At 39.8% G+C, this 27,408-nt stretch overlaps 3 protein-coding genes across 3 annotated transcripts; all 3 read right to left on the reverse strand.

The window, feature by feature from the left end:
- Positions 1-1,550, reverse strand: LOC148733953 (histamine H2 receptor-like). The gene has a single exon (XM_088758681.1). It carries the CDS (start codon positions 1,297-1,299, stop codon positions 340-342), a length of 960 nt encoding a protein of 319 aa, XP_088614807.1. The 5' UTR covers positions 1,300-1,550; the 3' UTR covers positions 1-339.
- Positions 1,551-14,950: 13,400 nt separating this feature from the next.
- LOC148733954 (uncharacterized) lies at positions 14,951-27,231 on the reverse strand. Its single transcript, XM_088758058.1, has 4 exons — positions 27,210-27,231; positions 26,648-26,746; positions 16,547-17,023; positions 14,951-15,423 (listed from the first exon to the last, which is right to left on the reverse strand). The coding sequence occupies exons 1-4, from the start codon at positions 27,229-27,231 to the stop codon at positions 15,071-15,073; spliced, it is 951 nt and encodes a 316-aa protein (XP_088614184.1). The 3' UTR covers positions 14,951-15,070.
- On the reverse strand, positions 24,959-26,454 carry LOC148733955 (uncharacterized; the record flags this gene model as incomplete). Its single annotated transcript, XM_088756458.1, has 2 exons — positions 24,959-25,330; positions 25,956-26,454. Coding segments are annotated over 2 exons (723 nt in total), but the record flags the coding sequence as incomplete, so codon positions are not given.
- Positions 27,232-27,408: the final 177 nt, after the last annotated feature.

Raw genomic sequence — 27,408 nt, forward strand, 5'->3', positions numbered from 1 at the left:
TGCAAATAAAGTCCTTTTCATTGAGTTGATAATCAAAATACCTCCTAGTTAAAGATATCAGTTTTTTTTCAAGACTTGCAATTTCGGCACAGGCCGCAACCATCAGCCATCAGGCCGCAACCACTTTAACGACTATTTACCTCTTTAACTTTGGATTATGGAGAGCGAAATTGTTTTTATTCTTATATAGGGCTAGTGCTCTTTCGAGAAAGGAAAAAAATGCGGTTTCAAGCTAAACGTTCTAATTTTTTCAGTTTTGATACGTTTCCAACTGCGATCCATCATGATGCTGTTCTTTCATTTCATCGTTAATTTTAGTCAAACGGGAGCGTTTAGTTATCAACATGTCAGTGCGACATTGGAGGAGCGATTGTAAAGTAAACGAGGACGCTTTCTCATCAAAGGTATGTTCCGCAGTATGTCCATGATAGCGTGTCGAATGTGTCTCATCTTCCAGCAGTAAATGACAGGGTTCAACGATGAGTTAAGATAAACGAGAGTTAGCGAGAAAAAGTCAAAATGTTTTGAAACGATGCTCGCGCCGTACATTTTAATTACAACCTTGATGGTGAAATAAGGCAAATAGCAAACTAAAAACATGAAATAAACGAAGAATATACCAACTGCGGTCTTAACGAGGGAAGCAAGATTTTTCATCTCACCAGACTGAGCTTCTTCTCGTACTTGTATGGACTGAATGCGATTTTTGTGTCGTCGAACAGTTAAGTATACCCTGATGTACACCATAAGTGAGAGAGTGAAGCAAATACCTCCACCAACTGAAATGATGAAATCTCGAGTACCGCGTGATTCCCACAATATCATTGATGAAATAAGCGCACTCATTACCCATATGGAGATCACGACAATAACAACGCGCTTGTGAGTCACAAGCTGCTGGTATCTGAGATGAAGATGAATAGCTAAGAACCTGTCTACACTTATAGCTAGAACACCAAAGAATGAGGCGACTGTAAACAAAGATCCCAAAATAGTCTTTGATATGTTGCAGCTCGGATTTTTTAATTGTGACCACTTGATTAGAATGAAAGTGTGCAATGGTTGAACAAATAAACCAACTCCAACATCAGAAACAGCAAGACTTAGCAACAAAGTTTTTAAATTCTTTGGCAATGACGTTTTCCGCATCGCGTACATTGTCACAATGTTGAACATGATAGCGGTAGAATTAAGGAAAATATTGAAGGCGCAGTTTACAATGAAAGTTGTCTGAAGCTTTCTCAAGTCTGAATGACTGGGCATATACTGCAGACTGTCTTCACAAAATGATCCGTTCATGGCAATTGATGCAAAAGAGCTGCTTTACCACTCAGTTTTTTTCGGAGTAATTTCCCTCTGAATTTATTCCTCTCCTCGCCAACCTGGTAGTAGTTTTCATACACGTAAAACTATAAGTTATAAAAACTCGCCCTTTCTTTTTTTCATAGAGTTTGTTATGATGTGAAGTGAAGTCGTATAAAGCATCTGTGGCCACCTGGCTGAATAAGGATCGAATGACTAATTGAAGTTTTGAGTCATGTTTTGATGGGAGCTAAGAGTATTATTTTCACATTTCAACCTCCTTAGCCTAATAGGTAACAAGATGTTTCGAGGGCTAAAAAAAAACGAAGTGGCTTTTTTAATCACGAAATCAGTTGGAATTAAATGATGGCAATTTCGTGGCGTCTCTAGTATTATTATAAGGAAAATATTTTAAATTTTTTTTAGCCATCTTATGCTTATGAATCACTAAATTATACGCACTTAGTTCTACCAGCAATAACCGAGAAAAAACTCATTGATCAGATAGAAACTGAGTCGTCACAAAATTAAAAATAAGAGAAGTAATGTGTAACGATATCGGACAAGATAGATGAAGTGACACGCAGTAATTGTTTCTAACAAGTTACTCGAGGGGTAATTTTAAATTTATCAGTTATCAGACTTACCATCGTAACACACCGAGCCAATCGTCAATATTGTGTAAACAAAAGCATTAGCTGACGAGATCATATTATGACTGAGTTAAAGGTAAAAGTTGCCCGATGGCCTTTGAAATTAGAATAAGAAAAGAAACACTTTAGGATCCCTACGCGCATCGATCTGTTCATTAAAATTAACGCAAATAGGATGCTTGGCGACTCTGCCCGTAAAGTTCCTTTCTGTTAAGTTCAGACCCATTTTATCTCACAAGTATCTCACTCCTTTTTAGGGTAAAGGTCCTCGCTTTTTCTGATGTGTAAATAGACTTCCTTCAAGGTACCCCAGGAAGTTTCTCTCTTAAGTAATCTTACGACAAAACAAAAACTTTATCGCTCAGGAATGAGGCGAGGTACGAGCTGCCTTAAAATTAAAAACAAAAAAATGATGATCCATATTATCAGAGACTAACGGCTAATACATTATACTTGTTCACAACGCGTTTTTATTCCATCGAAGGGTAACTATGATTTTTTGTATTTTTTTAATTGTCCCTCTTTGGAAACGGAAGAAATTTAAATGAACTCTTGTTCCATTTCTGACTGAATTCATTAGACTTTCTTTTTCAGTGCCGGTTAAATCAGGCTGCAAACGATTTCATAGCTTTAAGAATAAAGATCAAGCGCAAGAAAAAATAAAATATTACAATCTTCTGTCAGACATTATTCAGCTTAACTTTGATGATAAGTTTAAATTATTTTTCTGTCTCGAACCCTGACCGTTTCTCTGGAAAAATGTGCGCGCAAAGAATTGAGAATGGCAATTTGACGCCCTTTCATAAATAAATAAAAGAATAAAAGCTAAGGATATTAGGATATTCAAAAATGATCAATATTAACGTACCCCTCCTTTATGTGCTCAATATATTTGCGTTTAAAAGAGTTGATAGTTTCGCTAGCTCTTACTTTGACAGGTAAAGAGTTCCATAGTAGAATTGATGATATTAAAAAGGTTTTACCCCTTCTGTTTTCCTGTTGTACTTGGGGCAGCGTAGTGTTATGTGCCCATGACGCGAAGATCTTTCTAATGTATCACTTACAACGACTAACTTAGTGCGTTGATATTCTGGGCATTGCCCTTATTTTCGTTTAAAAATAAGACATCGGTTGTTAACGTTAATTTCATCGTAAAAGGGCATCCAGTTTAGTTTCTTAAATAAGCTAACAGTTCGTTCTTCTTTAGTTTTAATATCTAGTATAGTCCTGGCAGCTCTCTTTTGTAATCGAAAAACACGTCTAATGTTTGACTCGGATGTCATACTCCACACTGCTCCACCATATAGGATAAAAGGCTTTATAGTTGTGTTGTAGAACAATATGCGCTCATTGAAAGGCAGGTAATGCCTAATTGATCTCAAGACGCCTATACGCTTTGCAAGTTTCTTACATAAATGTTCAACGTGTTTATTAAAAGAAAGGACCGAGTCAATATATACTCCAAGAAACTTGTGGCTTGTGGTAGTTTCCAATATATCTCCTTTGCTGGTACGGATTTCCATCTGGTCGAGGGAGTCTATCTTTGCGCGCAGTCTAGTTCCGGTTACAAACATGGATTTTGTTTTGTTAGCGTTTAGCTTAAACCGGTTGTTCCGCGACCATTCTTCGAGTTTCAACGTGCTTTGACATAGTCTAGAACATAATCCAAAGGTATCTGTATAAGGCGAGCATGAGCTCAAAGTCGTGTCATCTGCGAAGATGACCACGGCAGTGGGCTGTGATACTACCTCTGGGAGATCGTTTATATACAATAGAAACAGAAGCGGAGAAAGGACAGATCCTTGTGGTACGTCATGCGTCAGGTCCTGGGACGAGGATTGTGCACCCTGGATAACCTTGCGCTGCGTTCGATTTTGCAGAAATGAGTGCATTAGGTCCAGACTTTTGTCATCTCCGCCGTAGGTGTGCAATTTCTCAATGAGTAGGTCATGATTAACAACATCGAATGCCTTCTGGAAATCGGCCAGAAGTAAACCATTTATGTGGTTGTCATCTATATTTAGCAGCATGCGATGAACGATTTCTATCAGGGCTGTCTCCGTTGAGCCGGTGGTCTTTCCTGAAAGCAGACTGCAACGAGTATAGCAATGGCGGATCCAGGGGGAGGGTCGGGGGGGTCCGGATCCCTCCCTCCTATCAGACCTGACGCTTACAACTTTGAGACTGAAATTCTTACATCCGCAGGATCGTATATCACTTTTTAACTGGCTGATTTTTTTAATTAATGAATCCAAGTAAACGGTAAGCGGCCAAGGAATTATAACGCACAACCGCGACTGGTAGGAGGGGGGTGTGGGGGATGTGGGGGAGAAGTAATTTGCCTCAAAAGAGTCCAGCAGTCCTTTCTGAACCAAAGTTTGGACCCCCTAATCAAAAATTCCTGGATCCACCCCTGTATAGTAGATTGTTATCTTTAAGAAAAGCAGATAGTGTTGTACAAATGCCTCTCAAATATCTTTGAGAGTACAGGAATGACTGAGATCGGCCTGTAGTTGTTTTTGTCAGACTCACTGCTATGCCTATGTATTGGCGTCACTTTAGCCTCTTTCTATGCTGTTGGGAATGTACAACGAGCGATACCAGTATTTATGAGTTTGGCGAGTGATGGTGCTATTGCTGGGGCTGCTATCTTTAGTATACGGGCGCTCACGCCGTCGACACCAGTCGCTTTACCTGTCGGGATGGCCTCAATTAAGTTATTGGTCTGGTTTGGCGTGATAGTTGGAAAAACATGTTTGACATCAAAGGATCTGCGTTTGCTGACAAAAGAATTCAGGGTCTCTGAACGTTCCTTAATATCACTCTATTTTTTTCCAGTTGCTCAGAGTGTTCTGGAAACTACCAGGGACAAGGTACTTACCTAACTTATTGCATTCGGCGAAGAACAAAGCCTATTAATCGTGTCCCTCCACGGGTATCAACTGTCTATAGCGTCAAGTCTCACAGTTTCGTCGCCATTTTGGTCCGACCGATTACAGATAGCCTCGATCTCGTGTTATTCGGCATTAGGTTGCCATGGAAAACAGTACAGAGCCTGCTGATTTAGTTTCTCGTTCTTTTGATCGAGCGTCTGATGAAGAGATTTCACGAACCATTTTACTTCATTGTTGTTTGTTAGTAATAATAACATTTACTTCAGCCTTTTTAAAAATACCTTTGTCGGTTAGTTCTGAGAATCAATTGTCAGTATTATCAATACCATGTCCGCCTCTTGATCATTCATTTCATTCCCATTACCTGTTACATGTACCCTGACTGCTTCTTCGAAAAAAAAGAACAAAAACATTTCACACACAAAGAGAAACCAAAGGGTCATAATAATAATAATAATAATAATAATAATGATAATAACAATAATGCGCGAGCTGGTGGGAGGCAGAAGCACAGACGTACTGCGAAAGATGGAGAGGGCAGTGCTCTCGGGGACGCTGAATATTGCCCGGACTTTCAAGGTGGCAGTTTGACTTTCTGTTAGAAGGAGGACCGTAGACACAACGGAAAAGCTTTTTAGGATTAGTTAATGTACATTTATTTTTTTACTCCATGGCTCACAGGTGCAGGTTACGGTTTTCGCCCTGTGCTGCCTGATTAGAATGTAGCATTCAGTTGATTTCTCTGCGACATAATAATAATAATGGTTAAGCGATTGGACGTCGTGCCCAACGTATGTTGTGGCCGGCATGTACGAGCTGTATGAACAGCTTCTACCAACGAAGTTATACGAAGTTAAGAAGATTAAGACATCACAGTCAAGTAACATGTCCTGTCGTATGTGCAATAAGGCACCGGGAAGCTTAGCTCACGTATTATCTGGATATTTAGCCTGCGAAGCGAGCCCTGGGGGAGAGGAGGGGGATTGGGGCGAGCGGAATGTGCGGAGGGGAGAGGGAGGGCTTGCCACAGACCCCCACTAACCAACGAAATTTCCGATCTCGTATGGACGAAAAATTCCCATTGGCTGAGATCAACACGTTGTCAATCAACCCTCGAACTAAACAGTCTTCGTGGTGACTACCTTTTAGAAAATGGCGGACGACGGTGATTTCGAGAAGTTCTGCCCTCAAGAATCGATGTCGAAGTAAAATATTTGTGGCAGCCATCCACTGGTTCAAGCTCAGTGCCTTGATAAGAATGGCGTCTTCATTCTCAAACTTGCCCTTAACCACAACATTCCAAAGTCGATGGACGTTGGATCCAAATCATCAATGTTTAAGTTTGTTTCCATCGCTGAAGTTGAGGGTTAATTGTCCTTTGGTAGGCGAGTCAAACAACGCTTCCCTGCCAGATGTAGGTTTTGCATGTGCCGGGAAGCGGACACGCAAGCTCTTTCTACCTGGACTTTTTCCTGTCGGTGTTGAGAACTTTCATTTCGACGAAACATCGCGGGAATCCGGACATTGAGAAGCGGCCTCATTCAACAGTTCATAAAACTGGCAAAAACTGTTAGCTTTTCTTGCACAAGGAAGGCATATAATTTGAGATATGTGCGACTTATTTTCGAAGTGAAAACCGACCGTTCGAAGGCGATCGGCGAAGATACACTTCCCTTTGACTCTGATTAAAAATACGTATCATGCACGATCCTCGCAGTAGAGAGCGCTATTTATGCAATAGCGAAAATCAGACCTGAAAAAAATCAGGCCTGTACGGGATTCGAACCACTGACCTCTGCGATACTAGTGCAGCGCTCTACCAATTCAGCTAACAAGCCAACTGGGAGCAGGCCGTTAAGTTGATTCGCAATAAACCCGTGATGATAAATCAGATACGATGAATATATGAAGTTCATATATTTTGAACTGCTGTTATAGATTCGTATGATGCACGATCCTCGCGCATCATACGTATCTATAACCGCAGTTCAAAATATATGAACTTCATATATTCATCGTATCTGATTAAAAATGTTTACAAAACTCTTGAAGCCACTTCCAAATTTAATTCTTAAATCTACTCCACGAAACCGGCAAACTACGCCTTCTGGATTAACTTTTGGCTTAATCGCTCTCTTAGATTTTGATACCAGATTCTCCTTGTCGTCAGACACTTCTCGCTCACGTGGAGCAAGTTTAAGTTGTTGTTTTGACAGTTTGCATGGTTCACTGAGCTCTCGCTAATGGCGCTTTCTGATTGGTTAATTTTAAAAGGCGCTAATTGACACATGCCAGACGATATGAATATGAAAATAGGGGGCGTTTCGTTAGTTAGTGGGGGTCTGTGGCAAGCCCTCCCTTTCCCCTCCGCACATTCCGCTCCCCCCAATCCCCCTCCTTTCCCCCAGGGCTTGCTTCGCAAGCTACGGGATGTTCAGCCCTCGCCCGAAAAAAGTATTTGGCAAGACACAACAATGCGCTGAAAGTACTATATACTGTGAGTTGCTACGAGAGCTACAACTGGTCGAAAGTCCTCCTGCATGGTATTCGCCAATCAAGCCTAAACCAGAATACGTCTCGGAGGATGTCCAAGCATTGTGGGACATACCAACTTATCGGGAGAACCAGGAACTGCAAGCTGACACTGAGAATCGATGCAAAGATAGTGAACCGTAAAAGTGTGGAAGTAGTTGTCTTGGAGATGAGTTGTCCATTCGCCAATGAAGCCTAAACCAGAATACGTCTTGGAGGATGTCCAAGCATTGTGGGACATACCAACTTATGGGGAGAACCAGGAACTACAAGCTGACAGAATCGGATGAACAGAGGAAAAAAAGATGAAGAGAAGTCAGTAAAGTATGGTCCACTACGATGGGAGTTACAAGAATGGTACCCTGGATATACAGTCCAGCAGCACAATATTATCATGCACGTGCTTGGGGGTTGGTCAAGGACTATGGAAGAGGGATTACGGAAGTTGTTGGAAAAAAGGCCAAAGATGTGCTACAAAACATGCAGAAGTCTGTATTGTCAAGTACGTTGAACATTGCGAGGACTTTTAAGATCATAAGATGAACAGTAAAACTACAAACGAAACTTTTGAAAGGTTGAACATTATAAGAATATTATATAAGCATGAAGTTTATTCCTACGTATGAATATTAATTAGAAGGATAGTTTTAAACATTGAAGGAAATTTAAATATTGAGTTCCGTATATTAGAAGATTAATCGACTTATGTAGAGAATTTAGTTTATAAGTTTTACAGTAACCTTATTCACAGAACGTGACTTCGTTGTTATGTATATTAATAATAGATTGTAAATTAGCGATGGTATATTAGTATTAGTTGTATCAGATAATTTTCCATACTAGCAAATAGGTTTTTATATTTTTTATAAGTGCAACGATGTGTAGTTTGATAGGTTACGCTGTGCGCCTTGTGAAACTTTCTTTTCCTGGCATACTGACGTTCAATAAACTGCATCATAATAATATTAATAACCAGGAAGCCTGTTCGTTTCCCACTTACTACGCAATGATTTGGTAATTTAAAGTCACACAACAGGGTTTAATTATCAACTTGGACGATACCCGAGGAACGGTTATAAATTACGCGAGGTGGATGATTTGTTTTCCGAGAGATCTTTCGCAGTATTTCCATGATGGCGCGGCGAATATATTTCGTCTTCCAGCAGTAAATGACGGGGTTCAACCGATAAATTCATATACACGAGAGCCACTGACGAAAGATAAACGTGTTTCAAAGCAATCATCGAGCCATAGTTTCGAATAAGAGGCATATGAATGAAAAAAGAAAATAACAAAGTAAAAAACACGACATATTCATAGAAAATACCAACTGCAGATTTAATGAGAGCAGCAAGATTCCTCATTTCACCAGACTGACCAACTTCTTGTATTTGCATGGATTCAATTTGATTCTTGTGCCGTTGGAAAATTAAATATAACTTGATTTACAACACCAAAGTAAGAATGAAAGTAAAAGCCGAAAAAACTGAATTGATGAAATCCAGAGTACGGTGTGATTCCCACAATATCATTAAGGAACCAAATGTGCTCAACACCCGGAAGATCACCACAATTACAATACGCTTGTGAGTCATAAGCTCCTGGTATCTGAGATGAAGGATCTGTCTGCACTTAACCGTACCTGCCACAACACCAAGGAACGAAGGAACTGAAAATAAAGTACCCGAAATACTCAGCACACGATAAGTGTTACAACTGGGACTGCTCAGTTGTAACCGCTTTACTGGAAGTGTTGTGTAGGCTTACGGAACAAGTAAACCGATCAACACCCACATCAGAAACAGCAAGACTAAATAATAGAGTCTTCAAAGTCTTTGGGAAAGAAGAAATTCATACATACATACATACATACATACATACTTTATTGCATAGCTCCCCCCTGGGGGCTCTTCCGCCATACATGAATATAAGATATTAAGTCGTAAAAACGTCATAATAAGATAACATGATATTGAAAAAAAAAAAAAAAAAAAAAAAAAAAAAAAATTAGCTTATATTTCAATACTAAAGTCACATGTTACGAATTAAGAATATTCTTAAAAATTTTCTTTTTAAAACCACTTAGGCTATCTGTGTCTCTGATAAATTTGGGTAAAAAATTATAACTTTTAGCCCCACGGAAGGCAAAAGCCCTTTGCCCAGCCGCGATCCTGCACTTGGGCAACGTAAGTTCGCTCTTCTGTCTGGTATCTCTTTGGTGAATTTCGGAACGTTGTTTAAATCGTTCACAGAGATAGTTAGGAGTCAAGTTGTTGATGCATTTATAAACCATGACTAAGTCATTAAAAAGTAGTTTTTTCTTTACGTTAAGCCATTTAAGAGACTTCAGTGCCTCTGTGATGTGATCGTACTTTTTCAAGCCAGTCACGATCCTGCAAGCGTAGTTCTGGACTAACTGAAGTTTTTTGATATTCTTATTACTTGTGTTGCTCCAAACTGTCGAACAATAAAAAAGTTTGCAAAAGACGAAAGCGTTTATGAGGTATATCAGAGTGCTTCGATCCAGTAAATGTTTTATCCTATTGACTCTCGTTAATTTAAACATACAGTCAGATACCGTTTTTGTGATGTGCTCATTAAAATTAAGATGGCAATCAATGTGCACTCCCAGGTCCTTAACTACGGTCACAGGCTTGATTTCAGTTCCCAATATTGTGGCACTTGGAAGAGTGGCAGGTAAAGTTCTCATTAGTTGGGGGACGCCCACATAGAGAAGTTTTGTTTTATCAGGGTTTACGAGCAGCGAATTTCTACAACACCAACTCAATATTTCTTCTAGATCTTCGTTTACAGCAGAGATAACGTCTTGAAGTTTGTTTGAGGGGAACCCGAGGAAAATTTTTGTGTCATCCACATAGCCCAGGGGTTTGCAGTGTTTTGGAACTCGAAAGAGGTCGTTTACATATAATGTAAACAATACTGGGCCTAGGATGGATCCTTGCGGTACTCCGACTGTTAAGGGTAGAGGGCTGGACAAGGTATCCTGAATCTTTACAACTTGTTGACGTTGTGTCAAATAACTCTCGAACCAGGTACAAGCTATTTCCGATAAACCAACGTTGCGAAGTTTTCGCAACATCAAGTCATGTCGAATGCTATCAAAAGCTTTGGACATATCCAAGAGAACTATAACCGACATCTTTCTGTGATCCATGTTATTTAGTAGTTCGTCTGTGAAATAAAGTAATGAGGTCTCGGCTGAGTGAAATTTTCTGTTTCCGCTTTGCATTTGATATATTATATTGTTTGAGTCAAGGAAGTTGACTAGTTGCGAGTGAGCTGCTCTTTCGCATACCTTAGATAAAATGGGTAGTAGTGAAATTGGTCTTGTGTTGGCAGGTTCCTCACTGTCGCCTGATTTAATGATTGGAACGATTTCTGCTTTCTTCCATTGTAGTGGAAAACTGCCCAGAGAAAAGGAGTCATTTATAAGACTAGTTATGATGGGAGCAATAACTGGTGAACTATCTTTCAGAATTTTTGCATTTACTTTGTCGCAACCGGGAGCTTTGTTAGACGGTATACTCATAATAATCTTCTGCACATCGCCCGTAGTGATGGAACGGAACATAAACAAGGTATTTTGACCAGAGCTGCGAATGGATTCACACGGATGAATTCCCTCAGTGTCTCGGGAGTTGAGATTATGTTCTTCAGCAAGGTCCGTGGCTTTCAAAGCTGTCACTTTTCCCACGTTAGCATAAAATTCATTGAATTTATTTGCCAGAAGGAGTGGATTTTCAACAGCGGCTAATGGAGCGTTTTTCTTGGGAAGACAACGGTTAAGAATTTTCCAAATCGAGTTGGAGTTTCCATTCGATTTTGAGATTTCAGAACGAACATGTTCTTTTTCGGCAAGCTTGATTTCATGTTTGACCTCCTGACGGAAAAAGCGATAAGCATTCCAGTGCAATTTGTCGTTGGTTTTCATCGCCTTTTTATGCCACATATCACGCGTGTTCATTAGTCCTTTGATCTCTGGTGTAATGAATGGATTAGGCCTTGAATTTATCCTGATACGTTTAATTGGGGCGTGCTCGTCTAAGACCTGAAGAAAAAGGCAGTTAAAGGCGTTAACTTGATCATCAGGATCTTCAAAAAGCTTAACGATATAAAAGGGAACATTTGCCAAATCGTCAATAAAGCCATTACGATCGTAATTTTTATATGTTCTCGTGGTTACATATATTTTCCGTGGCCTTGGTGTCTTAAACTTGAGTGTTAAGCTAACCAAACTATGATCACTAATTGCAGACTGTATCACTTCGCAAGCGTAGATGATATTTTCGTTTGTAGTCAGAGCAACATCGATGAGTGATTCAGAATTTTCGGTTACTCTTGTTGCGGTTTTGACGAGTTGAGTTAGGCCAAAAGTCGAGCAAAAGTTGATCAGTGCGCGGCCCCCAGGATCAGTTGTTCCAAGAACATTACAATTAAGATCTCCAAGGATTAGCACATTTAAGCCATGTAGCAGAGAGTCAACAAAAGTCTTACTTAAGTCTTCTAAGAAATCTATTGAGGCATCCGGTGGTCTGTAAACTGTGCAGAGAAGAAAAGATTTAAATTTCTTATACTGTACATTCATCCAAAGCTGTTGAAAATTCGATTCAGACGTTGAGGACCATTTTTCAATCACCGAGGCCTTATAAATATTTTTAATGTAAACAAGTAATCCGCCACCTCTCGTGCGTAGCCCTCGATCTTGCCTGAACGTCGTATATCCTGGAATAAGAATATCCGCGTCATGTATTGTAGAGTCCAACCACGACTCAGAAATAGTAAAAAGGTCATACTTGTTATTGATAATCATGTCTTTAACAAGGTGAAAATTTTCGCGAGACGCCACAGAGCGTACATTAAGATGGGCGACGGACATGAGATGTTTTCGATTCTTCGTTGCTTGATTTCTGGTCGATTTGTTGCCTTGGTTTGTAGTTTCATTGCTGCCTGCTTTTCCTCGTATGGAGGGCCCAGGTTGCGGGTGAATGTCGCCAGACAAGAGGATGAGATTAACCGCAAAGACGCCTCGAGCGTCAGGCATCGCCATGGTCGTTTGGCCATGTTTAGACCATTTGCAAATGGGAAACCTTCGCTCTTTACACCGCGACGAAGTTCGACGAAAGATAGTACAACGATTTGAATCAAAGGTGATATCTTTGCTGGTGCTGTCGAGGAGACGCGAGAAAAGAAATAGGATAATGAAGATAATGACAAAAGTCGAGGGACGGACGCAAACTTGACCGACCACCATCATGGCGACGATATTGAAAGTTCGATATTGAAAGAAACTTTCTCCATCGCGTACATTGTCACAATGTTCAACATGATGGCGGTATGGGTAAGAAAATTACTGAAGATATAGTTAGCAATGAAAGCTGGCCGTAGCCTTTCCAAATCGGAAAAAGTGCAGGGATAATACTGCACTATGTCTGGCAATGTACAAAACAATGTGTTCGTCATGAGTACAGGAACAAGATGTTTTAAATTGCCTTCTTTAGGCCATAACCATTTCCTTCTGTATTTATCTCTCTCTTTACTAACGAGTTGATCCCTTGTCCGGAGCTCTTCGAAATCGGAAAGAGACCGTAGGTAAAACAGCAGAACTTCTGGCAGTTTACAAACATAAAATGTCTACCCTGCAGTCATCTATTGGGCTTAACCAGTTTGCCTGTAAGAAGGGACATAATACCACAATGGCCCTTCTTAAATGTCAACATTATTGGTTAAATTGGTTAGATAAAGATGCAGACTTTGTTAAGGCGTATTCTTTCGACTTTAATAAAGATTTCGATTTGTTTCCCATCAGATTGTATGTAATAAGCTCAAGTCATATAATATCAACCCTTATGTTATTAACTGGATGATCAATTCTTTGAGTAACCGTAATCAGAGACTGGTAGTCGATGGTGTCACAACAAAGTTCGTTTAAATCGACAGGGGTGTTCCACAGGGGACCGTCTTAGGTCCAATGGGACTATGCCCACGATTGAAAGAAATGGCGAACTTAAATTATTGGGAGTAACCTTCCATGAAAATGCACGCAACTGGAACACTCATTTTCATAATATGGTGGATAAGGCTAATTTAAGACTCTATATCCTCAGAATTTGTAAATACTATGGGTACACTTTAGAAGAACTTACGATCATATTTTATAGCTTAATTATGTCCGTATTTACATACGCAGTTAAAGTATGGGCATGTGCTTATGGTAGTAAATACCTCCTCTAACATCGATAAATTCTGCAAGCGAGCATGGAAATATGGCTACACCAAGGAGCGCATACCCATCAGTGATATAATTCAAACTAGGGATAAACAACTATGGGAAAAAAATTTCAGTTACAGATACACATTGTTTAACAGATCTTCTACCGAACAAACGTACATATCAATCTTTACGTCAACTTGGTCATGACTATATGCCACCACGTATTCGCACAGAGCGCTTTAAGCGCTGCTTTGTAAATAGATCCCTTTTTAACTTTATCTAGTTTGATGTTTGTAAAGAAAGTAAAACTTTTTAGATAACTCTTCCTCTATGGTATAGTAAACTTGCACGTATGTCTGCAAATGCTTGGTTAAATTAATCAGTCAATTAATCAATAAAGGTTTTCATCAGTGCACAAACCGATCCGTTCACCATAATTGATGCGAATAAGATGCTTTACGACTTCCTGCCAGCACACTTAGTTTCTCAGTAAAACTGTTGTTATTTCCCTTCGAATTTATCCCTGACTCGTTTCAGTATTCTGTGATCTACTAACTAAGAAAAGCAAGCTATCAGTTACAAAAACTCGTTCGTTCATGAGTTCATGGATAGAGGGAGTAAGTTTCTGAAAAAAACTGTGGTGCTGCGTCGGTGGAGGTGACAAGGTAACCGTTCGCTCTGACGAAGGGCTAACGCTCGAAACGTCACCTTTTAAACCTTTTACGGTGGCCAATTTACATTATCAACTCAGTTGATAAAATCAAATTATCTTACAATACTCCCACCCCACCCCCCCACTAACGCTCGAAATCAGCAATAGAAACTCTTTACGGTGGCCAATTTACATTATCAACTCAGTTGATAAAACCAAATTATCTTACAATACCCTCCATCCCACCCCCCCCCCCCTCACTAACGCTCGAAACGTCAGCTATAGAAACTCTTTACGGTGGCCAATTTACATTATCAACTCAATAGATAAAACCAAATTATCTTACAATACTCCCACCCCACCCCCCCCCCCCCCCCACTAATGCTCGAAACGTTAGCCATAGAACTCTTTACGGCGGCCAATTTACATTATCAACGCAGCTGATAAAACCAGATGGCGTATGTTCATGTAGTTTGTTTTGAAGCTACAAGATATTCCTGTCGTAATGCCGGCTACCTACCTTGTGATAATACACCACAACTTTCAAAGTCTTTCCTTCTCAACTGTGTCTTGAGATATATTACCCTTGAACTTCCAAACTGCCTCATTTTCAACTAACTATTGAGATGTATAGTCTGCAACTTTCCAACTATTTCCTCTTTAAGTTGTTCTTTGGTCTTAAACACCCAAATTTTAGACTGATTCAAAACTGACACTTGAGATGCATACACTACAACTTTCAAATTGCATGCTTCCTTCTTATCTGAGCCTTCAGATATATGAACACCGCGACTTTAAACTGTCTTTAACTTAGGGACTCTTTCGATGCATTACGTACTATACTTCGGGATATGTTCCCTACAAATTTCAAAACGCTTCTTTCTAAAATGGTTCCGGAAATACATACACCGTGCTTGCTTTTGAGTTGACTCTGCACGTGTCTTCTGACGTAATTCCGTGGATCTTGTCCTTTCGTGACTCCATTTAACTCGCATTTTCTTGTGGGTAGTACCGAATCATGCTCAAAGTTGAAAGACAGGCACTGGGGATCAGCAAGGCACTTCTCGAAACAGTCCATGACGTCACGAACCTGATGGTGACGCTTGGTGTGGTTACGTAATGAGTAACCTACGTCATCAATTGTAGCCTGAAAGATCCCTGTAAAGAGGGAACATAGTTACACGATTTAATACGGAAGGGCCCTCCAGGAGAGCAAAGAAACCGACAAATACATGTTTAAAAGAGATTATAATCTGTTGATGTTCAGTATGGGTAGAACATGATTTCGAGAGCAATTTGGTGTTAATGGGCACGAGCAAATCTTTCAAAGACAACAAAATTGCACAAGCCCGTTGGGCGAGTGCAATTTGTAGTCTTTGAAAAATTTTACAAGTGCTTATTTACACCAAATAGGACGAGAAATCATGCTTTTACATAATAATATTATTAATCTTCATGAAAAAAGTATCACAAAAAGTCAAGACACACGAAATCTTGACAGTGCACGCGTGCTATTTGTAATTTGCACTCGTGTTACAACTTTGCACTCGTGTTTATATTTATATTTATATTTAATCACTTTCACCAGAGTGTGGTGAGGGTCGCACAACAGAGCGAAGCTCCAAATTAAGTGCGCCCAATATCCCACCCATCCCACCCCAGGGGAGGACATCCATCACACAGTAATCTCGTGTGTGGGAAATTAACGTCTCCTACCCCAACCCTGCAGGAGACGGGACCTCCATTTATTCGTCCCTATCCGAGAAGACAAGAATATCTGACCATTTCTTGATGTTATAGAAAGGTAGCAAATTCTTCTCAATTATTATAAGACCCTGAGTGTTGGTCCGACCGGGGCTCGAACCCTCGACCTCCCGCACAACAGTCCAGCGCTCTATCCATTGAGCTAACCGGGAGGCGGTTACATGCATGACAAATGTAATCGTTTTCTGCCGATCAGAAGTGCGTAATTTTTTCATGTACTTTATCACGTGGCAAATTATATTCCATGAACTTGGCTAGACTAAGGTTATCCTGATTAGTTTATCTCATCTTTCTTGTCTGCGTTTTAATGATGCTTTTAACTTATCATCATTCGCTCATCAGTCAACGTTTACGAGTCCAGTTCACGGAATTGATTTTCTTGTTATGCAAATTAAATTTTTGCTCTGAAATACGCTCCTTACACTTTCAATCACCGACAGATGCATTAATCGCACAAACACCGCTGCTTTTGCTTTGTTCACTGACCCTTATTAATCAGTAAATTTAAAACACATACCCTCAGACAGCTTCTCTGTTATTACTGGAGGCAAATCAGATAATCTCCGCCGACAAAAGAGCTTTGAATGATCTTCCTCAACAGTAGAAATCCAGAAGGCGTCCTCGCTGATACCCGCGGTCTTTCCCCAGGGACTATCTCCTCTGTTTGCATGGATTGCAAAGGCCTGGGGCCAGTGGCTGACATCCGCTGTCTTGCGCCAAAACAAGTTCCTTGCCAATTCACCACTTTTCAGACCAAAACATTTCCATCGTGTGTCGGTAACTAGGCCGTTGCTTACACTTCCCATAAGCCACGGTTTTTGGCGATAATTTCGACATCTCACAGCCAGGAGATGGGTTTTTGATTTTACAGTGACATTAATTACGATGTCCCCCCATGAACTGTTTTGAGCATAAGTCTTGTAATCACCGAAGGTAAAAATAGTTAGCTCTCCTTTGCAAGTAAAATTTGCTTCGAGCGATTCACTCGTTTTCCCTGAAATACAAACAGAAGTTATTATAAACACAGTGCAGTTTCGTCTCTGAACTTCAACTGATCATAAATGAAGCTTGAAGCCGGTGAAAATCTAAGCGATTTTGTCCAAGCACATTCTCCCTATCAAATTTGCTTATTTAGATTTTTCGTTTCTTTTTTTAACGAATAAATAATAATTCTTTGTGTCAACATTAAGTTACAATGTTTTTTTCTTTTTCACAGTAATGCACTTCTTTGTGAAATCGTGGGGGTATAACGGTACCATTATCATTGCACCAGCTTCTAAGGTACGGTGACATAAAAATTATAATGCTGGTTTTCTATGGTATTCTAACAGTGCACGTTCGGAAAGAAACGAGATGATCTACATGATAGTACTTAGATCGATGTGGTGCCTCCTCCAACAACTTGTGAGAAATTCATAAAGTTCTGGGGGTACCGAGACACACCGTTCGAGAACAATCGGATTTGAAAGGTAAGTACACGTTGTATTAAGTGTAAAGAGCTTAGGCAGAACTGACACTACTACAAGTAATATAAAAAGAGTGCGTTAATCAGATAAAGGCAGGCCCCAACATGCAGTTAGTTCAACACAATATGTACATCAAAATTTTGCTGAGCACAATATAAGTATTTGTATTGACATCGTTCGTGCATGTAAGGGTTCTCGTTAGCTTTGGTTTACTCGTTACATTTTTCATTAGTTACATTATGGTAGAAAGAAACCAAAATCAGCGAAAAGACAAAGACACGTTTACGGTTCACAGTCGCTTTTGTTTGTGTGTGTTTTGTTTGTTTTGTTTCTTTAAGGTACAGCGGAGAAGAACTGATTAATTAACTACATCCAAAGGAAAATTATTTTTCATTGGATTTGCCTTATTTCAAATATGTTTTTTACATGACATCGTTCGTTTTCGTTAGTATTCGCCCTCCGGCTTTGCCGGATACGTGAACTTGCTGTACAACATCGATAATTAAAAAAATTACTCCGATCTCAGTAGTAAACTTTGTCACGATTACCGGCTTCTTAGTTTCCTGATTATGACTCACCTTGGCAAAACGGAATGTTGAACAGAAAATAAAATGCAAAAAATCTCATTTCTACTACAAAAGGAAATGTTTTAGGTCGTTTATCCAAGTAAATCTGTTTCAATTTCACTGAGTAAGATGTCACTTGATGTATACCTAAACGCTGTTGCAACAATTGTGTTTATTTTTGTTTTACCACAACAGTGCACTTTGATTGAATGGAAACACCATGGACAAAGAAGGCTGGAGACATTTATCTATACGAAACAATGTGCAATTAATGTTAGAATTCAAAGTTAAGCAAACAGCCGAACGAATCGTGACGATACCACAAAGATAAAATACTCATGAATAAGAATACTCATCAAAACTAAATATCCAATTTTCATTCTTAATCGAGTTTTAATGTTTTAAAAGGTATTGAAAAATTTCCTTGCAGTCTTCTCAGCGAGTTTCCATTCGGAGAAGGTTATCTCTTAATTCGGATATATCAAGATGTCATACATCAAGTGACATCTTGATATATCCAAATTATTTCATTACTCCCACCGACACAGCCCCAAACAGTTTCTTTCGAAACTATCAGCCTTTATCTCTTAATTCGTTACGCTCCCTGCACACTTGTGTGAAGCGTGCTAAATTTTAAAATTTGGTGCTAAATTGCGGGTTACTTCTCTCCAATTGAAGGAAAATCAGATAACCTTCGCCAGCAGATAAGTCTCACGTGATCCTCATGCAGAGTAGTGATCCAGAAAGCGTCTTTACTGATACCCGGAATCTTTTTCCAGGGACAATCTTCTCTGTTTGCATAGAGTACAAAGGACTGGGGCCAATTGTTATCATCTATTTTCGGCCGCCAATATAGACGATTGCCACTAGGTCGTTCAGTTCTGTTCAGACCAAAACATTTCCGTTGGGTATCGGTAACCAAGTGGTTGCTAACACTTTCCATGAGCCACGGTTTCTCATTATCAAAACTTACACATTTCACAGCTAAAATCTCGCTTTTTGATCGAACAGTGACCGTTGTAATCTTGTCCTCTTAGCTTTTCTTGAGGTTACTATAACCGCCAAAGGAGAAATAAGTTATCTTTCCTTTGCTCGTAAAATTTGTCTCGAGCGGTTTGCTCGTTTTTCCTGGACAATAAAACGCAAGTAAATAAATGAATGATTATACAATAAATTCCAGTTATTGAACTTCCATAGCCTGCAGGGATCAGTGAAAACACCGAGCTGATTGTGTTCGATATAGTTTGGCCTCACTTTTAAACATCATCATTGCTCTTAGCAAGATTATGTTACTGTGTCTCCAGAGATTGGTTGCAAACCACCTATAGCCTGAATTTAGACTTGAAAATTAATCTTCGTGAAAGATCAACCGAACTGGTACATGTTTACAGAGTTTTAATTTGTTGTTACTGACTTTTGATGTGGAGCAGCAGTTATCTTTGAGTACAACTTGACGTTTCATTTAGTCTTTTTCGATCGATAGTTCTAGGTATTTCGACGTCAGCTTTCTTTCGGTCCATTTTCCACTCGAACCGTTTATATTAACGTAAATTTCTCCTCTCACCTCGGTCAGTTTTCGTCGATAATGTAAGAAGGGTGATGTGGCAAAGAACGTTCGGTTTAATTTGTGTTTATGGAACAGACAATAAAAGTTGGTTACTGCATTGTTTTTCTTTTCTTTATAACGCTAAGCTCGACATGTCATGAACAGTCTTTTTTAATATCTAATTTACAGCGTTATGACTACTCGTCAAAAATGAAAATGAATTTTGGACGAATACTGTTTGTGCTCCTACGCTCGTAAGAGGACCTCAATAGTCAATAGGACGATGGCGTTCATGACTTATGGTTAAAATTTTGGCCAGTTTATTCACAGGAAATGTTTATTTATGATTAAAGTTCTTTTTACTATAAGGGTTAAAATTTGTCAACTTTTACACCTAACAGATAAATGTTTTAGCCGTTTTACCGCTGCCTATTACCAAGATCCTCTCGCAATGGTAAAAATATCAATGCGATTTTCACTTTCCCTTGTAACAAGTAAACCTAACGTCCCTGCAAAAGTACGCGAGAGGCATGTTAAAAGTATATGAAAATATTCTCGCAGTGCATTCAAATGCTTTTTAATTGGTTCTTGAAGCCTACATGTAATTAAAAAACAATTCGACTTACTCTCGCGCATGCGCTTTAGGGTCTCGACAGTGATTAAGCCGACCACGAGTTCTGACTTAAGTTTAGCTTCCTGTCCCACCCCTGCCCCCCACACAGAGCACCAGAGTAACTAGAATATATCTATGAGATTTTCATCTCATTCATATGTTTTGAATTCGAAATTTAATTCTAGTTCAGTATAAATAAAAACTGAAAAGCATTTTTGTTTCTCTGCATGGACACAGACCCTTTACATTCTTTTGTCAGCTTCCTGTTTTCAGCCCACAATGATGTTATTAGTCTTTATCTAAATTTAAGGCAATAGTTTTTTAAATATTTTTTAGAATACGATAAATCTAGTCATTTATGTAGTTTAAAATAAGTATTAGCTTCTCTATATATTTTTTGTTTTTTTAATTCAGACTTTAGTTCTTTATAGGGTTTCTCCTTTGATTTTGATTGACACTATTTATCATGCTGATCACTAGTTTATACCAGCCGGCCAATCTATTAGATTGCCGTTTAGTTTTATCAGTTGAAATAAAGCTTATTATTATATTCGCAGAGGAATCAACTGAATGCTACATTCTAATCAAGCAGCACAGGGCGAAAACCGTAACCTGTGAGCCATGGAGTAAAAAATAACTGTGCATTAACAAATCCTAAAAAGCTTTTCCGATGTGTCTACGGTCCTCCTTCTAACAGGAACTCAAACTACCACCTTGAAAGTCCGGGCAATATTCAGTGTGCCCGAGAGCACTGCCCTATGCATCTTTCACAGTACGTCTGTGCTTCTGCCTCCCACCAGCTCGCGCATCATGACATCCAGCTCCCGTGACCACCTCCCGAGGGCATCCATTATGATGTTATATTGCTTCACCTCGTAGCCTGGGAACTGCTGCCTTAGTTCCCAGCGAAGGGGTCCATACTTCAGTGTCTTCTCTTCATCCCTTCTTTTCCGATTGTTAACCCACGGGCAGCTCATTTCCAGCGTCACAACTCTCTTGCACATATGATTTACAATGCGTGAATCCACCCTATTGCATCTGACCTCTTGTTGATCAGCATATATAGGGACATCCCAATAAGCTTTAACATTCTCTGACTCATACACGGGCCTCGGCTTGTCGGGTGAGTACCTGGGTGGTATCTCGTCTATAACTCTCTCATCATACAACAGTTCGTAAAACAGTACTTTCAGTGCTGCGTCGTGTCTAGAGAGATACTTGCTCTGGGCCAGCGCACTGCATCCTGACAAGATATGAGCCACGCGCGCTCTCTGGAGCCTTGCCGCATAATCTGCACCTCCCCTCACCTTCTCCGCTTGTGTGGGTCTTCTGACTCGTGTATACTCGCGTTGGCAAGAGCTGCTTGTATAGCTCGACGAGTCCAGCAATTGTGTGTGATGGGCAGTTCTTCCACTCTGTGAGCCACCAGAAACACCCATCGGCACTCAAACTCTCATCCTCCAGCCTAGTAGTCACTAGACGCCCTTGCCATCGTTGGTTTCTGATCTCATCCTCTAACTTCTCAATTTGGCACCTGTGTACCTCTTTCTTGATCCCTTGCGCGTGTTCCAAATCCAACTCCAGCCCCAACTCCTCCGCGCACTTAGCCGCTTCTTTAAAAATGGACCTACGCCCCGTCCTTGCCGCTTGCTCTTCAAACTCCCGTACCATTCCCAGTGCACGATCTTCATTATTATGGAGTCTGACTGCACCCTTGATCTTTGTGGCATTGTACTCCATTTCAACAGAGCGCAATCCCCGCCCTCCTTTACTTCTTGGCATATACAACAATGCATTCGAACTACATGGGTGTCTACCCGCACTCTCGACAACAATCTTGCGCGCTTCCCTATTGATCTGCTTAAGTTCCATCACCGGCCACTGTTGTGTCCACGTAAGATATCCAAGAACAGGCAATGCAAACTGATTTGACGCTATCACCCGATTATAATCCGACAAGGGACTTGTCCAAATAACTGACAATCGTCTGAGGTACTCTCTTGCTGCACACTCCAGGACCAACTTATCCTCCTGCCTAACACTCTCAAGTACTCCAAGGAACTTGTACCGCTCACCATCATCAAGATATGGTATTCTAGTCGACTCCAGAACTCTCCCCCCTGAGACAGCAGTCGCTTGTACCCCCCTTTTCACATGGGCCACCGCACACTTCTTTAGGTTCCATTGAAGTCCCACATCTTCCATAGATGACTTAACCATCTTCATAACCCGTTCAAGCTTACTCTCCGATGCAGCGAAGATCTTGATATCATCAATATACAAGAGTCCCGTAACCTTGCTGTTAATAGGTTTGGACATCCGGTATCCTTCAGCGGCTCTGATCTTCCATGCAACTGGGGTCAAGCATACGGTGAACAGCCTCGGGCTGTATCATTATTATTATTATTATTATTATTATTATTATTATTATTATTTTTATTATTATTATTATTTTATTATTATCATTATCACTTTCTCCTCTCACCTCAGTCAGTTTTCGTCAGCAATATAAGCAGTGCGTTGTTGCGTTCAGTTTAATTTTAGGGACAAAGTACTTATGGTGAAACAATAATAATTGACAAGTCCTTAGATTCTTAATTTTTTTCTTGCTGTCCACCTATTCCAAAGAGTAATAGGCCTTTTGCAGTTATAGATCACGTGCTTAGATACCGCATAGCAACGCCACAGCAAGCACTCCAGTGATCTCAGACAAAATAGAGATCACAGAGGTCTGCATTCAAACAAAGAATACAGCGGATAACAAGTTAAAGGGTATCCCAATTCGAGAAATCTTGTAAGTTTTAATCAACAGCTTCCTTGGAGTGTATCAGCGAAAAACGAATTTTGGTGTGATTTTGCTGCTGATACACTCCGGAGAAGCTGTTGATTACTTCTTACTGGATTTCTCGAATTGGGATAACTTTTGACCTGTTATCCGCTGTATTCTTTGTTTGAATGCAGACCTCTGTGACCTCTATACTGTCTGAGATCACTGGAGTGCTTGCTCTCCAGTATGGCGTTGCTATGCTGTATCTAAGCATGTGATCTCTAGCTGCAAAAGGCCTATTGTGAGTGACAAACGGCGCCATCATGAACGGTGCTTACAAAGAACTGTCTCTTCACCACTATCCGAAATTAAGACTATTTTATCTGAGAATTTCAAGTTACTTTAATTTATAATGCTGATTTATGTTTACCAGTTCTTAATTTTGTTAAGATCCTCACCATGAAAATGCAGTTTAATTGAACAAAGAATGACGCCAGTTATTGCATCAAAGAATCTACATTCCATTTTTAAGCGTCACGGAAAGAACAGAGCTGGTCGTTGTTTTTTTTTTAGAATGTTACTTCTCAGCTGATTTCGAAGTTTCAAGGAGAAATGTTATAATAGGATGTTTTCCGGCTATCATAAAATTTCAAAATTTCAGGAAATTAATAAGGACTTGTGTAAAAAATGTCGGGGTGATGTCACCTTCTTAAATTATCTATATATTTTAAGTTCTCCTGTTTTTGACTAGAATACAAAGCACGACACCATGAGTTGGTAAACGGCCTCTTCTTTTTCTTACGGTTGCCGGTTCAATACCTGCACATGCGATACGGAAAAAAAAAAGAAAAAAGTTATCATAAAAGGAAAGAGGTCCCATTTCTTTGGAGAATGGAGCTAGCTTGTGTGAAACTTTGTGACTACGACAGCTTGTTTCTGTTTCAACTGTCAGTGTAATGCAGCAGTGTTTGCTTAGTGGTAGTCATCAAAAGTTTAATTGAAAGGAAACGCCTCAGCAAAAGAGGGCTGTAGACAATCATCTGCATTAACCCATGTTCACTTCAATTTTAAGAAAATCTGCAAAGTCGAAAAACCGTGGAGCCGAGACGCTGAAAAAAGGAACAAAGAACAAGCACACATGAAGAAAAATTCTTACATTTTTAGAAATATTTGGTTCTGGAATCGAGGCGCAGTTTAACTAAAGTAGCCCAATAATTCATAACATTCTTGACAGCCTCGTCATTTTCACGGCAATTGTAAATTTTCGAGCACAGCTATATATAGCTTGCTCACTTTCTTTTAAGGTCAGTAAATTTTAAAGGACGGGATTTAAACGGATAAGACGACGATGGTGTGGTTTCAAACAAAGCCTAGAATATCAATATGTTTTTATGTTGACTTTGACAACCTCAAATTCAAGCTACTTGGAATATCGTCGATGCCGAGCGCAAAAATGTAGGTCTGACTGAGGAATTAAAAAATCGGCAAATGGCAGTCTTCGGGGCAGTCTATTTTTACTCAGACAACTGACTATTGTTTCTGTTTTAAATCTTTAATTCGCTTACATAACTTGCTGAGTATTTTCACCCAAGGCTAGCTCGTGAGTGTTTCTCACTAATAACTAAGTGTACTTACACAATATCCAGTATCTACCAGTACGCGTGTCATGTGTAGAAAATTTCAGACAAATTGCAAAGAAACTGTTCGTCTAAGCAATCACTACTAAAATGCATTAAAACTCCAATGTTCAAATTCTGTCATAGTATGTGTAACCAGGCCTTCTGACGTAATTCTGTGGATCTTCTGACGTAATTCAGACCTGAAAAAAAAATTTTTTTCAGGTCTGATTTCCACTATTGCTCAAATAGTGCTTTACTGCGAAGGATCGTTCTTATATACGTCTCATAACCGCAGTTCACTCATATGTTTCATATGTTTGTTGTTGTTCGATTTATCATCTACGGGTTTATATCGAATTAATTTGATGGCCTGCTCCCAGTTGGCTTGTTAGCTCAATTGGTAGAGCGCTGCACTAGTATCGCAGAGGTCAGTGGTTCGAATCCCGTGCAGGCCTGAAATTTTTTTCAGGTCTGATTTCCACTATTGCTCAAATAGTGCTTTACTGCGAAGGATCGTTCTTATATACGTCTTGTCTTTTTGTAGCTGCATTCAACTCGCACTTCCTTGTGGGTAGAACTGAATCATGCTCAAAGTTGAACGAAAGACACTGAGGATCAGCCAGGCACTCTTGAAAGCATTCCATGACGTCACCAAGAAGGTGTTCTGATCGAGAGTGATTACGCAACGAGTAATCTACGTCATCAATCGTGGCTTGATAGATCCCTGTTGAGGGGAAACATAGTTCGAACTAGTTAAGTGTTATGGTGGACAGTCTGTGTGAGTGTATTTTAACCCAGCATGCATCACTTTCTTACACGATATGACTTAGTACTCTTCTTTCTTACCCACACCATTTCTTACCGAGATTGATATACTATGCTGTTTACATAGAATAAAACATACGCTTTTTTTAGTAAAAAAGGTTCCAAAATCCCTACTAATATACTCCTTGGAATTCTTATATTAGTAAGGGTGTCCCGCTCAGTTCTCCAACTCCTAACACACCTGTATGCAAGCTAGAGCTGCGGCATTGACGGCGACGGCCCACAGGATTTGGGCCGGACATCGAGGCAAACATGCTGGAGGTCTGCCAGTGTTATGAACAGATCAACTTTCGCAGGCTTAGCCGTTTCACTGCCTCAGCAGCAATAAGAGACTGCTGGTAGGCCAAAAAGTCCTGGCCCCATTTCAGACCAAACGAATGTTTTTTTTAACCAGTTTTCAGACCTCATCTTTTATAAGTCTTTAAAAAACCTATGTCAATAAAATCTAGAAAGTTTTTGACAGGACTTGAATTGCTTGGAAATTCAAGTAAGTTAACATTGTTTAAACATTTTTGGCAACATACCCTTTGACGAATGCTCAACCCAATTCAGAGACACGTCAGACAGCCTTCTCATGCAAAACAAAAAGGTGATATCATCTTCGACAGTAGAGATCCACACTGCATCCTCACTAATACCTGAGATTTTTCCCCACGGACTGTCCTTCTTGTTTGCATAGCTCACAAAAGCCAGTGGTAGCGGGCCAATATCGTTGTTTAAGTAATACGCGTGAGACTTGGGGGCTTGACTTATGCATGTCCATCGATTGTCGGTGACTAATCCATTGCTTAGACTTCCTATTATCCATGGTTTAACTTTTCCGTTGAAGCACCTAACGCCAATGACGTCACTTGAAGGAAATACAGTGTAATTTGAGGCGACTTTCGTCGGATCATTTGAGATTTGTGATGCTCCGTTCTGATCCCCAATGACATAAACTTTTCCTTTGCAAGCGATACTTGCTTCGAGCTGTTTAGATGTTCGAGCTGAAACATGAAGGGGCAACGACTCGGTTAACGGGCAAATTCATTCCTATGAAAACAATCACTGAAATGTTGTCAGAATACTTTTTGGAACTGAATTGGTTCGAAATGCGCGGCCATCCATTTACCCTTTATGCTAATTTTAAAAAGCTATAATTTCTTGGTTCATCGCAGTCCAATGATTTTGTGAAATCTTCAGTGTTGGGTTTTTGATTTCCCAAATTGTGCCTTACCTGTACAAAATGGAATTATGACCAGAAAAAACAGCGGCAAGACTTTCTTTATTTCTGTTAAAAGGTGAAAACTGATCTCCTCTTTTGATATGCAGATCTCTTATCTTCGGTGCGATCTTTATACATGTGAGATCTTTATACATCTTTATACGTGTGAGTTTTTGTTTGGTAGGAAGACAGCAGGTGGCCTGTGAAACATTGATATCCACTTTAATTATTGATGTTTAAACGGTAATTAGCGCTGTAGGAAAACTAAAGCTTAAAAAAAACCTTTTAACGTGTCTCCTGAGGATGTGCCCACTTGTCGGCGCTTGTTTGTTTCGGAAGCATAAAATGGAACATTTTCAGTAAAAGTCCATTTTTTTTCGGTGTTAGCCAATCTTTCTACTCGTAGAAAATCGCAACGTTTCCAATTTGTGTCGCGCAACAAGAGAACCCGAAACGAATTTGAATTTGAAAAGTTTGCGAAGGATTTATTACTAGTAGAACCTGAATGGTGAATAGTCTCCAACAGGCATTCGGATTTTATTAAGTAGATCACGACTTCAAGGAGCCGACTTACGAGGTGATAGATATTTCCTCATTTCCGAGTTTCAGTTGTTAATACCACCGAAAAGTTTTACTTTTATGTCACTGTGATACAATCTTTGTGAAAATATCCCTGAGTTCGCAGTTTTAATTTTCTTAAGTATAAGCGAAAACAGCTGAGTTTGATTTAATTGGAGCAACATCAGAAACATGTCGGTATTGCGTAAACAAGC

Source organism: Stylophora pistillata, chromosome 4 (assembly GCF_964205215.1).
Source record: "Stylophora pistillata chromosome 4, jaStyPist1.2, whole genome shotgun sequence".
In the NCBI taxonomy this organism is placed as follows: Eukaryota; Metazoa; Cnidaria; class Anthozoa; order Scleractinia; family Pocilloporidae; genus Stylophora; species Stylophora pistillata.